Below are 17,221 nucleotides of genomic sequence, written 5' to 3'. Positions count from 1 at the left end.
CCTGCAGAAAGCCCTAAGGACCTGGGTAGAGCCCGGAGCGGCTTCCCCCCAAACCGAAGAAAACCCGGTGCCAAGCGTGCACCAGCAACCAGCCGCAGCCCCAGCAGATGGGAGAAGAACTAGCGTGGAGACCGGCCTCTCCCCGGAAGAGATGCGAGAACGGGAGAGGGTCCGGACCCACGAGTTAGAGCTCGCCCGACTCCGCCTGGACGGCGAACTCCTACTAGCAGAAAAGAAATTGGCCCTAGAACAACTACGGTTGCAAGAAGAAATAGAGGAAAAAAAACGGCACCGAGAACTGGAAGAGAGGAGGCTAACCCTCGAGCATGAGCGGGGCCTTAAAGAACTTGAAATTAAGTCCAAAAATGGAGAGACCGGCGCCCCCGGAAACAGGGACCACCCTCCGCAGGCCGAGGCGAAGGTACATATCCCCAAGGATGTCGTCAAAGAGTACTACAAGAACGACGACATCCAACAATGGTTCAAGGCCTACGAGGTAGCCATGACCGCCCATCGGGTCCCCCGGAAAGATTGGGGTGCCGGCCTATGGGGACGGTTCCTCAGCGAAGGCAGAGACACCCTGCTACAGCTCCCAGACGCAGTGATGATCTCTTATGACCATATGAAGGAGGCCCTGCTCACCCGCTATGGTCTCACCCCAGAGATGTACCGCCAGCGCTTCCGGGACTGCCGGAAGCTCCCCGGTACCACCTGGGTGGAATACGTAGACTTTTTCAGCAGAGCCCTGGAAGGGTGGATCAAGGGCAGCAAAGTCACCTCCTACGAACAGCTGTTCGACTTCATTGTATGGGAGCACCTCTCCAACAACTGCTTCATCGAGCTAAGACAGCACCTCCTCGACAGCAAGCTGACCGAGCCGCGGAAGCTCGCCGCCGAGGCCGATCGATGGGTGAACACCTGGGTCCCTCGGAACTCGATGGGGGAATACCAGCGGAACAACCCGGGGCCCCCCCGCCAGCGCGGCGGAGGAGGGGGATTGAACCGAAACAGAGACTTTTCAGCAGGGCCGCCCCGGAGTCCTCCCCGGGGACCGCCCCCGAACCGCACGTCCCCGTCCCTCGCCCGAAGAGGGACCCCCCTAGCCCGACCAGGGCCTCGACCGACGGTAACGTGCTACAACTGCCAACAGCCAGGACACTATGGCAGTGACCCGACCTGCCCCGTGAACCGACGAGCCGGGGCCACCGGGCCACCCCCCCGCCTTTTGGCGGCCTCGGCCCTGGGAGAAGAGGGAGAAGATGAAGAGAACGACGACGCAGAGCCAACCGAATGGGAACCCGCCGCCATGTCCCTGGTATGCCTGGGCAGCCGGGAGATGGTGCCCCGGGCTCCCATCCCGAGCAACACCCAGAAGTACCAACAGTGGGTCACCATTAATGGACGCCGGGCCGAAGCCCTCCGCGACACCGGAGCCAGCGTGACAGCCGTCCGCTGCCACTTGGTGACCCCCGAACAGATCATGCCTAATGTACTGTGCCCCGTCCGGTCGGCCGACAACACCGAGAGCTTGTGCCAGATGGCCCGGATTCCCTTCGAGTGGGGGGGAGTGTCGGGCATGCTAAAGGTGACCGTCCGCGACGACGCCCCCGTAGACTGCCTCCTGGGGAACGACCTGGAAAGTTCCCCCTGGGCCCACGTCGAGCGCCGAGAGCATCTGGGAATGCTGGGACTGCCCAAATGGGTTTGCGCAACCACCCGGTCCACGACCGCCTGGGCTATCCAGCCGGGCATACCGGCTCCCCCCGAAGAGCCGGAGTGGCCCGAACCGCCACCCCCCTCCGTCGATGAAGAAGCCGACGCTCAGTCCGGGCCGCCAGAAATCCCCCCGGGCGAGGTCGCCGCGCTCGGCGACCTACCCGAACTCGCCCAATGGCGCCAAGAAGGTGGCCCCACCAGGGAGCAGTTCCGCCAAGAACAGAAAACCTGCCCCTCCCTCGAAGGGACCCGACAGCAAGCAGCCGCCCAGGCTACCGGAGAGCAAACGGGGACCCACTGGGTCTATTGGGACAATGACCTCCTCTACAGCGAGCAGAAGACCGCAGAACTGGGGGCCGGCAGAGTGCTGGTGGTCCCCCTCCGATTCCGAGACTTCCTCCTCAATCTGGCGCATGATGTGTCCCTCGCCGGGCACCTGGGGCAAGACAAAACCTGCAGCCGCCTGGTGACCCACTTCTACTGGCCCCGAATGCGGAAGGACGTGGACAATCATTGCCGCACCTGCCCGACCTGCCAAGCCAGCGGGAAGAGTGGGGGAAAAGTCAAAGCCCCTCTCCAACCCTTTCCAATAGTAAACACCCCGTTCGAGCGGGTAGGGATCGACATCGTGGGGCCTCTGGACCCCCGAACCTCCCAAGGACATCGCTTCATCCTCGTCCTGGTCGATCATGCCACCCGATACCCTGAAGCCATCCCTCTCCGAACAGTGACGGCCCCCGTAGTGGGCCGGGCCTTAATGGGAATATTCTCCAGAGTTGGTTTCCCCCGGGAGGTTGTGAGTGACCGAGGCACGAACTTCATCTCAAAATATATGCGGTCCCTGTGGCAACAATGCGGGGTCACCTACAAGTTCACCACGGAACGGACTAGTCGAATGATTTAACAGGACATTGAAAGGAATGATCAAGGGCCTGGAGGAGCCCCTAAGACGCAAATGGGACGTCCTGCTGCCCTGCCTGCTGTTTGCCTATCGGGAGGTCCCACAGAAGTCTTTGGGGTTCAGCCCCTTCGAACTCTTGTACGGACACCCTGTCCGGGGCCCCCTCAGCCTGGTCAAAGAAGGCTGGGAGACTACCGTCCAGGATGCTCCGCCCGACGTCTACCGGTACCTCCTGACCCTGCGGAATCAAACACGGAAATTCAGGGAACTGGCCGAAGCCAACCTCGAGGCCAGCCAGGAGGAAATGAAACGCTGTTATGACCAGAACGCCTCCTCCATCGAGTTCGAGCCAGGCCAGCAGGTCTGGGTCATGTCGCCCGTCGACCCTTGTGCTCTCCAGGACAAATGGACCGGGCCCTTCAAGGTGGTAGAGAAAAAGAGCCCCGTCACCTACCTGGTCGACATGGAGTCCCCCAGGAACCCCCTCCGGGTTCTCCACGCCAACAGGCTCAAACCCCACTTTGCCCGAACGGAACTTAGCCTGCTGATGGCTACGGACGATGGGGCCGAGGCCGAGGACGACTCCGAGCCCCTACCCGACCTCCTGAGAACCTCCGAAAAGGACGGCTCCGTAGAGGGAGTCCTCCTCTCCGCCACCCTGACTGCAGAGCAGCGCCAAGAGTGTCAAGGACTGCTGCATCACTTCGCTGCTCTCTTCTCCCTCACTCCCGGAGTCACCCAATGGTGCGTCCACGACGTCGACACCGGGGACAGCCCCCCCGTGCGACACCGAGCCTACCGAGTCCCCGACCGGGTGCGGGCCTGCATCCACGCCGAGGTCTCCAAGATGTTGGCCCTGGGGGTCATTGAGCCCTCCGACAGTCCCTGGGCCAGCCCTGTGGTCCTGGTGCCGAAAACTGCCGCCCCGGGCACCACCCCGGAGCTCCGGTTTTGCGTGGACTATCGGGGATTAAATGCCGTCACCAAAACCGATGCCCATCCCATTCCCCGGGCAGATGAACTGATCGACCGCCTAGGAGCAGCCCGCTACCTTAGCACCTTTGACCTCACTGCCGGATACTGGCAGATCCGGCTCACCCCGGGCGCCCAAGAGCGTTCTGCTTTCTCCACCCCCGATGGCCACTACCACTTCCGAGTGATGCCCTTCAGCATGAAGAATGCCCCGGCGACCTTCCAAAGACTAGTGAACAAGGTACTGGCCGGCCTGGAAGCGTTCAGCGCCGCCTACCTGGACGATATTGCGGTGTTCAGCAGCCACTGGGCCGAACACCTAAGGCACCTCTGGGAGGTCCTGACCGCCCTCCAAAGGGCCGGGCTCACGATAAAAGCCAGCAAATGTCAGATAGGCCAAGGATCCGTAACCTATCTGGGACAACAAGTGGGGAGCGGCCATGTGGCTCCCCTCCAGCCAAAGATCGACGCCATCATGGCCTGGGAGCCCCCAGCCACCCAAACCGCTGTGAGGGCCTTCCTGGGACTCACGGGCTATTACTGGCGGTTCATTAAGAACTACGGAAGCATTGTGGGCCCCCTCACGGAGCTCACCTCCAAGAAGCAACCAAAGAAGGTGCACTGGACGCCCCTCTGTCAGGCGGCCTTCGAGACCCTCAAGACAGCGATGTGTACCGCCCCCGTGCTACAAGCTCCCGACTACAGCAAAGAGTTTGTGGTACAGACTGATGCCTCGGAGTACGGAGTCGGGGCTGTCTTGTCCCAAGTGAACTCTGAGGGGATTGACCAGCCAGTGGCCTTCATCAGCCGGCGCCTGCTGCCCCGGGAGCAGAGATGGAGCACCATTGAACGAGAGGCCTTCGCCGTGGTGTGGGCCCTCAAGAAGCTCCGGCCCTACCTCTTCGGCACCCACTTCCGGGTCCAAACCGACCACCGGCCCTTGCGGTGGCTAATGCAGATGAGAGGCGAGAGCCCAAAGTTGTTGCGATGGTCCATCTCTCTGCAGGGGATGGACTTCACTGTAGACCATCGGCCCGGCAACGACCACGCCAACGCCGATGGCCTATCCCGCTTCTTCCGCCTCGGCGAGGAGAACACCCAAGAAGATGGGTGACTCTCCCTGCCTTCCGCTGGGGGGGACGCCTGTTGGACCCGGCCTCGTGGCGGGGTCCCGAACCCTCCTACCAGACCACACGGGGGCCACTCCAACCCTTCGGGGCCCCCCTGGATTGTACCCCGCTACCCGCACCAACCTGCACGACGCAACCCGCCCCGGCCGCGGTCCCCGCGAAGCCCCGACATCGAGGCACCAAGATCTGCCAGGAGGGGGGTCAAGTGGCCACTCCACCGATCCCGGAGGAGGAGAGTTTCGATGGGGCCTCCAGCCATCCCCCCAACGCCTGGTTCCGATCGCCCTCCGGCCTCCCTGGGCGCTGGCGCCCCCTCCCGCTGGGTGTCTGGACTCTCTCAACCCGGCCCCTCCGACCCCCAGGCACAAGGGTCCGGACATCAAAGGGCTCCAGACCTATATCTGGGGCAGGCCGAAACCAGGACGGCAGTTGTATCCTGGAGTCCAGAGCCCTGCTGATCGAATCGCGGCTGACCCTACGGAGAGAGACTCATTGCCTGTAACTAAGAACTCGAGCCCTGCTGACTGCGTCGCGGCTCCCCCCCCTTGCTGAGAAGAAGACCCTCACGGAACATCGGTGCCCTGCTGACCTCGTCGCGGCTCGACTTCGCTGGAACCACCATCGGAGCCCTGCTGACCTCGTCGCGGCTCGACCTCACCGAAGCGACCCCTCGAACCCGGCGGACGACGTCCCGGGCTGCTACAGAGACTGTCCCGCTACCCCCGTTCCTAACCAAACCCTGAGACTCTTTTGGATCCCTTGATCCGCCTGTAAATATTGCCACGGTGACCTACCCTCAATCCTGATAAACGACTTGTGAGCATTGATACCCTGGTTGTGTCCCTTTGTGGTGGGAGGGGATTACTTGGCTGTACGATCCTAGGAGAAGGACCTCGCCCAGGAGGCTTCTCAGCGGCGCTCGGCTGCTCCTTACAGAACGGTGCCTCTCGGGGTGGTCAGTCCGACACCATCTGACTCCCCGGAGGTCGCCCTTCTAACTGCTACCATAAAGCAAAACGAACGCTATCCATTCCCCCTAAAGCCCACTCTACACGTAAAATAGGGGCTTCAATGGCTTTTCTAGGGAACATCCCATTAGATGATATCTGCAAAGCAGCTACATGGTCAACACCGCACACTTTGACCAAACACTATTGTGTAGATGTGCAAACTAAGCAACAAGCTAGTGTGGGTCAGGCTGTACTCAAAACATTATTTCAAACCACTGCAACAGATACGGGTGGTCGCCGCTAACGGTGGGTACTGCTATATAATCTATGCACAAGTGTGTAATCTGCAGCTCGTATGCCACGAACGGAATATGCTACTTACCAGTATGCATCTGTTCTTGGCATGTAGAGCTGCAGATCTACACACGCCCACCCGCCTCCCCGGCTACCTGCATCTGTTCAAGCTTATCTTATTTAGATAACACACACATGGGCATCTTCACTGTTATTACTACGCTCCGTTTTTCCCTGCTGGCGAAAAACAATCTGAGGATGGAGCCGAAGCCCATGCGCAATACGATCCAAGGGAGGAGTCACCGAACTTGTGACTTCCAAAGACTTTCCAAGAGGAAAAACAAACTGCAAACATCCGGGCCCAACACCAGATGGCGATCTATGCACAAGTGTGTAGATCTGCAGCTCTACATGCCAAGAACAGATGCATACGCATACTGGTAAGTAGCATATTCCTTTCAGAATATCAGCTATCAAAATCTCACATTAACAGTGGTTCCAGCCACGTAGAATTAATGGCAGAGTTTATTGTGCCACGAATCTCAGTGAAAGGCAATGATGGCCTGAATCTACTATCCGATGTCAAGCTGAGGCACAGTTCTTCATAGTTTTAACAGACCATCTGGTCTCTAGATTTTGCAGTGAGACAGGCACCAGCACCCACTAGGACATCCCCTGGGGTATGTATTGTTATTGGCCTGTATCTCGAAAAAGCCTGGTCATAGTCCAGATGATCTGGTGGCAGAGGCACCTCCTGAGGCCCATGGCCTTCAATAGACCCCAAGGCTTCACTAGTTCCAACTGGGAACAGAACTTTAGGGCTAGGCACACAACTTTACACAGTGATATCTTCAGAACCGTAAATGGTTTTGATTGATCAAATAGTTCCAGAACAGAGCATTCAGGTCTTTCCAACTAGACAGGACCACTGCCAGAAGTTTGAAGATTGCAAACCTCCAGGCTTGGAAGCGCAGATACTTGCACCATAAGGACACAGGGAGGGTGGGGGCTGCAGGAGCACGAGAGGTGGTACAGGAAAATGACAGTGGACCTCCACTACCCACGCGGTCTTGAGATTCGTCTTGTTACTTGTCCAGCATGGCTGCAGGGATTGTGCAGCTCCTGGGCAGTCTCCCTTCCATGAGGCATCATCCACTTCAGCCAGCTGAGCCTTGCATAGACCTCCATTGGCCAGGCAACTTCTCTCCTCGCAGAGTAGTCCACCTCCTCTTTTCATAGACCACAGCACGAGTCTCCTGGAAGTTAGGCTTGGCCTAAGCCTGAAAGAACAGCCACCAGCTAAGGTTCCGTTCCTGCCACCGCCTCTGCAGAACACTGGTGTAAAGAATCTCCTCAACGTCCAATTGGCATACAAATTACCAACTTGAAGAAGCATAATTTATCCCATTGTGGCCACAGTAGGAAGCCTGAGGCAGCCAATGGTCTATGTTTTTCAAACAAAAGTAGTCTCCCCTATAAGATTTTCCTTCTTTATGTCACATTTTCATAAGCTGCTGGAACTAGTAGTCAAGTTCAAACCAGTTTGGACTGTACAAGGTGTGCTGTGGATCCGAAGCAGATAATAGCCTAGCAGAAATCCACCGTTGCTAGGCAACAGCCGCTAACAGGATGTGTGAGAGGGGTCTACCATCATCCTTGGCTGGAAATCTCATACTGAACAAAGGAAGAAAGTGTGAAGCCTCCCTGTCCCAACCAGTGAGACTGGTTTCAGGAAGGGGATTCCGAGTACGTGGAAGAGCATCAACCTTTGCAGCTATGTATTTAGTATTCAAGTGAGCATCACATTCACTTAATTATCATAGAACAGTCACACACTCTGCACACTGACTACCTACACATGTCCCATACTTGATGATTGAGCACAGGTATGGTGAACTGAACATACTTTTACCAAGGATCCTAGTATGAAGCCTCCCTACAGGAGTACAGGTCAACCAGGCCTGGGCCTCTGGACTGCAGTCAAGCTGCCACTACTTCCGGTCACCTCATAGCCGAGAATGATTGGCCAGCAGCACAGCTGGGGATTCATTTTGGATGATGAGCTCTCAGCAGAGCAAAGCTCTGCTGAGAAACAGCGCATTGAAAACATGGAGCAGTTTCAGCTGACTTGCAGATTGTCAAGATCACTGGAAGTAAAAATATACCAGGTCAGAAAATAAATGTGCCAGGCAGCCTAACTTTTCCAAGCCAGGTAGAGAACCTTCATCCAAGCATTTTGTTTTTATAAAAATGTTTGCCCAGAAGTTTACAATAAATGCATCATGCCTGTGCAGTGTTACCGCAAGGTGTCCTACTGTTGAGGACTTGGGTTAGTGTTGTAGATTACACGGTGAACGTCACTGCGCTTGGATTTGAATTTAAGAGAAGGGCCTGAAGTAGAGATGGGTGCAGGAGGATGTAATATATCTCAAAATTGGTGGAGAATTTCCCTTTCCTCCTAACTGTAAGCCTAACTCTAAGATCTTGTGATGTGACATAGAGCTCCATTCCTTAAGCTAGTTTTGTTCAATCGAGGATGATTATTCATGACGTCTTTTGTTTTCTCATTCTGTGACTTCGTTTTGTTTAATGATGCACCCAGTTTGAGCTGCTACTCTGAAAATTGTACTTGTTTAGGAGCATGCTTTTTTTTTTTAATAGCCGCTCCTCCCTTGTATTCTCCTGCTATCTAGCGGCCGTATCTGCTTTAAGTTTGCTAATGCCTAGTTATCAAAGTGAGCAAAATATTTTTTCTGACGCTTGTGATATTGACCCTGTTTGCTATAGGCATGGATGACAACCACGGTCTTTTATATGCTAGAGTTCTGAGGTTCCCGAATCAACCTATGTCAGAGGATCAGGCTGCGTGTCCTGATAGACTAGGGAAAAGCGTTCCACATTTTGCTCCCTCTAGGGCAGTGCGGATCATGATGAATACATCAGTTTTTGTCATTTTACTATGACCTGTTTTGAAGCAGTGTTTTGAATGATTTTGACCTATAATTGATTTTCTCCATTGGCTCTCTCCGTTCTCTTTATTCTGAGTTAACTTCATCAACTTCAAAAATGGGGGCACTGTAGTGTGCAGGTCTTACATCATATTCACATTGCAGATCATCGTCCATCAGAAAGAATCAACCACTTTGTCATCCTGTTCTCCTTATTATTGCCATAGACCTCAAACGCACAGTACTCACAGCTACAAACATTGTCCACTGCATTAACATCTACTCCTGGGTGTCTGCTTCAGAGTTGGACTTCAGATGTTCTTCACATGTGTCAAGAGGCACTGACATGAAACCTCAGAGATGGTACCCTGTCGAGTACCATCTGAGGAGAATACAGCCTTGACATTCAAGATGACCGGCTTCCTCCCAGCCATTTAAATTGGAGGACTTCGATTCATTAGATTAAGAGACACTGAAGGTCATGATGCATGTGGGTCACACAGGACTGAATTGTTGATCCAAACAGAGCGTAGGGTGGATTACAGGTCAGTGTTGCCATTTGAAGAAGAAAATGCGCTTCCGTAGTCCTCACCGTGTGCTGACATTTTTGTTTTCACATGCTTACTGCATAGAGCTTCCTTTGGCAAAAGAGGTAGAGCAGAATGGTTTCTCAGTGGCAATTTAGTCTTTGTAGAGCAAGTTGAGTTGATCTTTCTCACTCCGTAAGTGTTGTAGCACCACTATATCCAAGCGCACCGCTTCTCAGATTAAGTTATAGTAACTTCATGAGGTGAATGTCACCCACTGCTATTTTGTTGCAACTGTACTCGATCTTTATCAGCAGTTGCCCTTATATTATTCTTTATAAGTTGTTAGTGAGCTCAGCATATTGAATCCACTGTGGAATGATCCCCAACATCGATTACTTTGTGCTCACTGATTTACACTGCAAACTGGCACCGCACAGCTGCATCATCTCTCAACTTCATATGGTTCCCTCGCCTCTCCTCTCTTGTATTGTTCTTGCAAGACCACCCAGCCACATGTCTGGGGGTAGACCCTGTGTCCATCCTGCACCAAAAAGCTGTAACAGATTAGAGGTGCCAAGGCTGCTGCCACACCTTCTCCTAAAGCCTAATTATTCTAGTGAATTTACTGTAGGGAATCCTCAGAGGTGTATTGTCCCATATACTACCAGAATATCAAGCTGTAAACATCTTGCTTCAAAAATGTCATAGCAAGAATATCAATAACAAAAATATTTCAAAAATAAGTATATATAGGAAAAATTTGATTTATAATATTTTTTCCATATATATGTATCTATGTTGGCAATATTTATTAATACATATCTTCAATGTATGTAAAGTTGAGAGTTAAGGATAATAAATCTTTATTTACCTATATGTTTAACTTCTCCATATTTTTTTGGCAATATTTTGCTATGATATTTTTGTAGCTCAATATTTCTGTGGATGATAATCTGGCAGACAATCCTATTAGTACTAGTGACTTTCCTGTAATGTTCCGATTCAGCAAAGTCACAAAAGTTACTCGTGATTGTTGTGGAAAGAATTCTTTATCAATCCATGAAGCTTTTGGGATCAAGTTGGTGACAAGACATCTATTAATACTGTCCTACATTAAAGAGAGTGGCCATTCTCAATATTTAAACCCATAGAAAGATATGATATTGTGCTGCTTCCTTTGAAAGTGCCTTTCATTTTAGCTGTCATTTCAGCTCCTAGAGTAATGTACTTGTAAGCTTTATATGTTGATGCCTCGTTCTCATGGGTCAAAGAGAGAACCTAGTTTTAGCTCATATTTGTCCTATTTATACGTCTGATCTCCAAATCATTTAGTCTGTTCCTTTGTCAGCCTTTCTACAGCCTCACTTATTGTATTTACACTTGCTAGATGGCTGAAGATTAGTGCCTTGTTGTCTGGCGCCTGATGTTTTGAATTGCATCATAATTCTTAGTTAGCTTTCACCAGTTGTGTTAGAAAGTTGTGTTGTAAGCGAGAATGTGTTTGTCAGTTTTTTATATATTCAGTTTTAGCATGCGTCAAGTATTGCCACCAGTCCACCAATAAATCATTGTCTCTAAATTCAAGCGTATGGAAGGAAGGATGCAGCAGCTGCTGCACTTGTTGAAAACATCCTCCTATCTGAAATCTATCAAGCAACAGCCGCGGTCTCTGAAAACACATTTTGAAAGTAAACGTACCATTAGTGCTCAATTTAGGCCACTGCTCACTTCTGAGAAACATTGTCCTTGATATTTCACACATGGTTATCTTTCACTGATTCACCAGTGACCAACCCAACCTTAATGTCCCAAGAAAATTAATGAGCTGTGCTTGAGAAGAAGTCGCCCAAAAGAGCGTGAGGATGATGATAAGCCAAGAGTGCTTTTAGTTTCCTATCAACATCATCATGGACAAGCCATGTGCCTCACTCCCAGCAGATGCTTTACAAAATGATAAGGAACTATTCTGCCACTAGATAACGTGAGAAAGTAAAGTATGCACATCTATGAAATACACCCAGCTGCGACATCACTGTTACAGGTGAGCAACTTCTTAATGTAAACAATATAATGCTACTAATCAGACAATGTTATTACTGTGCAGAATATTATATTAAAACCATATAAAAAGTGCCAAGCATCTGAAGTATCACGTGTCTTTTTATACTGTGCAGGGGAGACCTGCTTTGAGTGCTCATTTCAATGTGATGTTGTTTTCTGTTTTAGGTATGGTGTGTTAACATTTACTTTGTGGTGAATTGTCTTTTTTACCTAGAGTGTCAATGTTGTTGTCCAGGTGCTGTAATATTTGATGTTTTTATACACAGAAATGTTGTGAGTGAAGCAACTCGAGCTCTGCGACACGCTGCTGGAAATTTCTATATAAATGATAAATCAACAGGTGCCGTTGTGGCTCAGCAACCATTTGGGGGTGCCCGGGCCTCAGGTAAGTAGTGCCTGCATGCGCTTATTTCATAGTGTTTATGTTTCTTTGAGGTGATAAAGGGTGATTGATTAGAAGTGGTAATTCTAGAGGATCCCTCTGTAGAATCTTTATGTTGGCAGCAGGTGTTTTAAATTGACTGTGTGGCAAATAGATATGTCAGGGAGAAGCCTCTAGTTGATGTGTTCTCTCCCCAAGTCAACCCTTTTAGAGGTAACACCCTTAGTTCTGAGAGTGTGTAACCTAATCCACAAAATCAAGCACACTTGTGGTGTTGGCAAAATTATATGCTCATTTTATGAATTCCTCAAGTAATTGCAAAGCTAAAATTTTATAATGAGGCCTACCTGATGATTACTCACCATATTTGCATGAATACATATATTCAGTAACAAAGCTATACGTTGTTCTCTGCACCTGAAATGTAGTCATAGCCACAGGACACTTAGTATGTGGAGTATTGGTTGGCTGTTTGTCTTTCTGGGGGCTGGGACAGGACACCACAAATGTGTGTCTGTGAACTCCCCAAAAGCTGGAGTTTAAAAGATTGAATATCTGGGGGGAGCTCTTTCCAAAAGGCTGACATCCACACAAAAGTTGCATTTCCCACAAGGAACTCCTCCCATTAGAGGGTCAGACCATGCAGGATACTCTTTTGACATCCATCAGCTATTGCCTTCTCAGATTGCCTTTTCCCAAACGATTAGCAAGTTTCCAGGACCATCAGGAATAGTGCTGGAAGCATGACAGAGTCTGTGCGTACTGTCATGCACACTACAGTGACTGTCTACAGCCCCTACTTGTACCTGCTTTAAACTCCAATATTAGAAAGCTGAGGACTTAAGATGGATGTCAGACCCACCACCTCTGTCTTGGGGGAACAGTAGAAAGAATCTAAGCAGACAGGCCAAGGTCAGAACTAGATTCTTCCACAGGAAGGCTAATTGAGGCTTTAACACACTGAAGCCATTTCCTTTTTCACTGGCTTGGACTGAACATGCACATGTCGGAGTACTGTTGAGAGAAATGTTATGCTTGCTTTCAATGGAAAAGTGGTTATTCCCCCTAGTTTGAGATATAAGCTTTGTGAAAATACAGCCAGCGTGCAGACAGGCAAGGTAGTCAGTACAGATAGATTTTTCAAAGTAAAAATTACATCAATTCTATGCAGAAACATTCAGCATAAATGGAGACTGTTGCTCTTTATCTCGTAATGGCCACAGCATCCAATGATGGGTAAGTTCTAATCGGAAAGCTCGCTTGGAATCTCGCAACAGCATTTATAACATCTCATATTCCTAATTCTGCCAGACCCTCTGCTGGTGCTGCTTTCTTCCTTAAGGGTCCCAGCAGTTCCTAGTTGGTTCTAAATGTGTGGTGCCTCCTTTGGGTGGGCACTGGTAGCCTTGTATGCAGTCTTACTATGCTCAGTTTGTCGCAGGTGTATGGAAAATATCTCCACCTCCCAATTCAAGAAATCACAAATTGTGTTGCGGGGGTAGGGTTCACAGGAATTCCACCTCCCCTTCTCCGCCGTTCCTGAATTCACGACTTTATGCTAGGGAAAGTGATTGCAACCTGCCTGTTCCTTTGAATTTCCTGGGGTAGCAGATTACAATTATTAGATTCATCCTCTGTGCGTTCCTTTACTGAGTGTATATTGGGGTGCACCGAACCTCCCCATAATCATGTGAACCCCAGTATTTTACACAACCCAGATTTTTTCCTGGGAAGCACGGCGCCTTCACTGCAGTGAATCTAGTGGCTAGAGACACCTCCCTTTTTCCTTGACCCCATCAAATTAGCAGAGCATATACCAAATAAGATCAATTAGTAACTGGGATCTCTCAATAATTGAGGTCTAGATCAGAGGTAGATTTTAAAGGTTTATTACAAGAAATCTAATAAGGCATCACATGAAATAAAGTAAGAAATGAATGTCATAAAGACACAGCATTTAAAATAGTAATCCTAATAACAAGCTAATTGCTCAAGTTTAAATGTCATACTCATAAAGAGTTCTGACAGCTTTGTACGTAAGGAAAATCCAAATAAAATCAGACAGAGTATTGGGAATAAAATGAGAAGTCACTCCCGATCCTTCAGAAACAGGATCTTTATACACATTTTATGCATAATAATTAGCAAAAGTGCAGATCCAGCATGGCATGATCATGGTTAGCTCGATTTGGGTAAATCAGAATAAACAGCGTCACTAACCTTAATTATTGCTCCCAACCCTTTTCTTAAGGTAAGGTAACTCTCCCCTAACTCTCGCAGCAAAATAAGTCCAGAAATGCAGTAATACAATTTGTAACATTTTTAGACAAACGTCCATACAAAATGATGTTTTCAGCAGGCCAACATCAAAGCCTCATGCGGAAGACCTTTCAAATGATGCATTAGGAACATGAAGAAAGTTTCTTTCCTGCCCTGTCCGCAGATACTGTGAGGAGAGAAAGTTTGCAGTGGGTCTCTGATTGGGAGGGGAAATAAGCAGGGACAAAGTAGATGAGAAAGCAGAAAACCGTATACATTTTTAATAAAATGGTGTCCCACTCAAAAATGTGGCATGACTAAGTTACTTTTGTTTGTCGTTCAATGCACAATATTATCATTTCATCTATGAGGACTATATATTACCTATAATTTGGAGATTCATGCAAGTAATTTGTCACTCAGATTTGCACATTTGAAAAAACTATCTGGTGTGGTAGATTACAATGAATAGATTTATCCTCTGTGCATTCCAAATGCCTTCTTCATTGAGTGTGTGTTGACTGACACTTCTGTATGGAGGTGGTGTCACTTTTCCTTCAGTATCTGGAACTTTTGAAGTTACCTGGCTTAGATGCCTGGTTGACAAACACTCACACACGCTTTGATTATGAGTGTCTAGCTTAATTCCATCACCTGAGTAAACCCTACTTTGCACAAGTCTCAGAATTATGAGCTTGTCAATTAAATCAGACCTTCAGAGTTTTCTTCCATTAAATTATTGCAGGTCTAACCTGCTAAAATGTATCAAGAAAAAAGGCTTGGTAAGTACCAGGATAAGCAGATTTTGGTATGGAAAGCACCATAATTCACGCTATGTCCCATTTTGATAGGGAAACATATAATAGGTGATATTTAGCAAATATTTTGGGAACACGTGCCCATCCGGTCAAACGTGTTTTATTGAGGCCAATCTCCTGAGACCATTGTGATGTTGCTGCCTAGCTGTGGGATCGATCTGGGTTTTTCTGTTTGCATGCTTGTCTAAGGGTTACATGTCGCCCCCACCTGTGATATGTCAATCAATTGCTTCAGGTCTAGGTTGCAGAGATACGAACGAGTTCATCATTATACGTACATATATCATGGTGTATGTCGACATCGTATTTTATCTATATTAACATTCCCCCTCTAGTTGAATTCTTAATTACATCAATTGCCCCGCACTTCATGACAGTCACATTGTTTGAGGTTTGCTGAGTTTCTGTTGTGTCTGTTACTAACTCCCTAGTTACTTGTATTCTACCTAATTCGAGGACTGCACTTTTACAGCAGGAAACCCCCACTCGTAGGAAACCACAAAAAAGCAGCACAAAAATGAGAATAGTGAGCAATGATATGCACAGCCTGGTCGCCCACCGGCGGAGCCAAGAAAACAAGTTAAAAAAACAGTCCTGCTCAGGGGTACCTCCCTCCTTCTCCATGTCAGCTTGTAAACAATGCAGTGCTTGGACAGCAGGAGTCAGTGTCACGTTGTCCATATCATTTCCAGGGATAAAAGTATAGCAGGATGGACTGATCTTGGCACACACTCCTCCCTCCATCGTGGTCATCAAGCCCAAGGATGACCAGGTTCGGGTGTGTATGGTTGCGCGGGTGCAGATGCCCCGCCATCCGGGGACGAGTTTAGCATAGGCAAACTCGCTACACTGCCAGTAGGTCTCCATGAGCACAGAGGTGCCCCATTGCATGTTTGGTATGTGCAGTATTGCTCCGCAATGTTCATTGGTGCCAAATGGGATTGTTTGTTTGTCTCTGAAACACCAAGAATACAGTGTACGTTTCCGTACACTTAAGGGTCGCCCCTTCCCTTCTAGCTACGTGTACCTATCTCTCTCGATGCCCCAGATTTCCTGATATGGTGTACCTATGCTGACATTCAACCCTTCCCTTCTAGACTCCTTTTCCCTTGTAACATCGAGGTGGATGGCCCTGCACAGGAACTCCATGCCTGGGGTCCATTTGTTATTAAAGAAAACTTCCCCAGACACGTAAGAGTCACCATGGCCTTACAACTGAGACTGGAGTGGATGTATTTATGCACTGGTTCGGTGGTTTTGCTACCTCCAAGAAAATCTTCTGCAAAATCTTAGGGCCAAAGAGTGTCCTCCCCTCTGGTACCCTGGCTGCGCATCTTCGAATATTGCTAGGCTAGGTGAGAAAGTGCAGTATGGTATGGTTGGTTTCGTACTCGGTGATGTTTACCGCTACTCTACGGGTTCTACTCAACTGGGTTGTATCTTGGCACAAATCCTACATAGGTATAGGCGTATGAGACCTTTTGTTTTCTTGGGGGCTATTTCTTGGGATAAATAAAGTCTGTCTGTACCCACGGTGTGAGATTTCAGCGAGCAGACATAGCACTACCTAGCTAACGTCTAGACGCCCACGGTGGTCATTCGCTGATACCATGTGTTGTGTAAGAGTGCTCAGTGTAGTGTGTGTGGAATACTAGTGTTTGGTTCAGTGTAAGTGAGGTGGGAGAGGTCCCTACACAAGCGCTGTTGAAATCTCTAGATAGGCTCCATGTGACTAGGCAGATTTCTCGCTACAGCTGGAGGCTTCCACACTCACGCAAAGTAGATGATGTACAAAGATGCAATAATACATAACTTTTGATACATTGCAGGTCTTGGGATGGTGTCTGGAGGGATCGTCTGCAGGTTTCTGGCATCCGGGGGTGTCTTTGCTTGGCATAGTGTAAAAAGAGTCTTTGTAAAAAACTGTCTGTAAAAAAAATAGTCTGCGGTCTTTGTTGGCTTGAACCGTCGGTCCTCTTTGGGACTTTGGAGGTTGCTACTGAAGAGGTGGTGTGCAGCAGTAAAGGTGGTGCAATTACAGACCTGTTGGATAAGGGTTGTAGTTTAGCTTTTAGAAAAACAAACAACATTAATCGGTCTTAAAAATTCTTGTGCCTGTCTTTTTTGGGGCAGTTCTGTGCATTAATTTTGTGAATGTTTGGTGAGGTACTGGATGAGGGCCCCAGTTTGGGCATCCTTTTTCAGGAATCGGTGCGTTTTTGGTCATGGGTTGCCGGAGTTTTAATTTGTGAGTCTTTTG

At 49.2% G+C, this 17,221-nt stretch overlaps 1 protein-coding gene across 1 annotated transcript in view; it reads left to right on the top strand.

Annotated features, from left to right (window-relative positions):
- Nucleotides 1-17,221, top strand: part of ALDH4A1 (aldehyde dehydrogenase 4 family member A1) — a 229,373-nt gene that overhangs the window by 194,705 nt on the left and 17,447 nt on the right. Inside the window, exon 14 of the mRNA XM_085609038.1 lies at nt 11,769-11,887. Coding sequence (XP_085465164.1) covers nt 11,769-11,887 — 119 coding nt within the window. The remainder of the gene's footprint in view (nt 1-11,768; nt 11,888-17,221) is intronic.

The sequence above is a fragment of the Triturus cristatus genome, chromosome 1_2, assembly GCF_964204655.1.
Source record: "Triturus cristatus chromosome 1_2, aTriCri1.1, whole genome shotgun sequence".
NCBI lineage: Eukaryota > Metazoa > Chordata > Amphibia > Caudata > Salamandridae > Triturus > Triturus cristatus.
The sequence above is the reverse complement of the archived record's forward strand: the minus strand, read 5'-3'. Positions and strand labels throughout refer to the sequence as shown.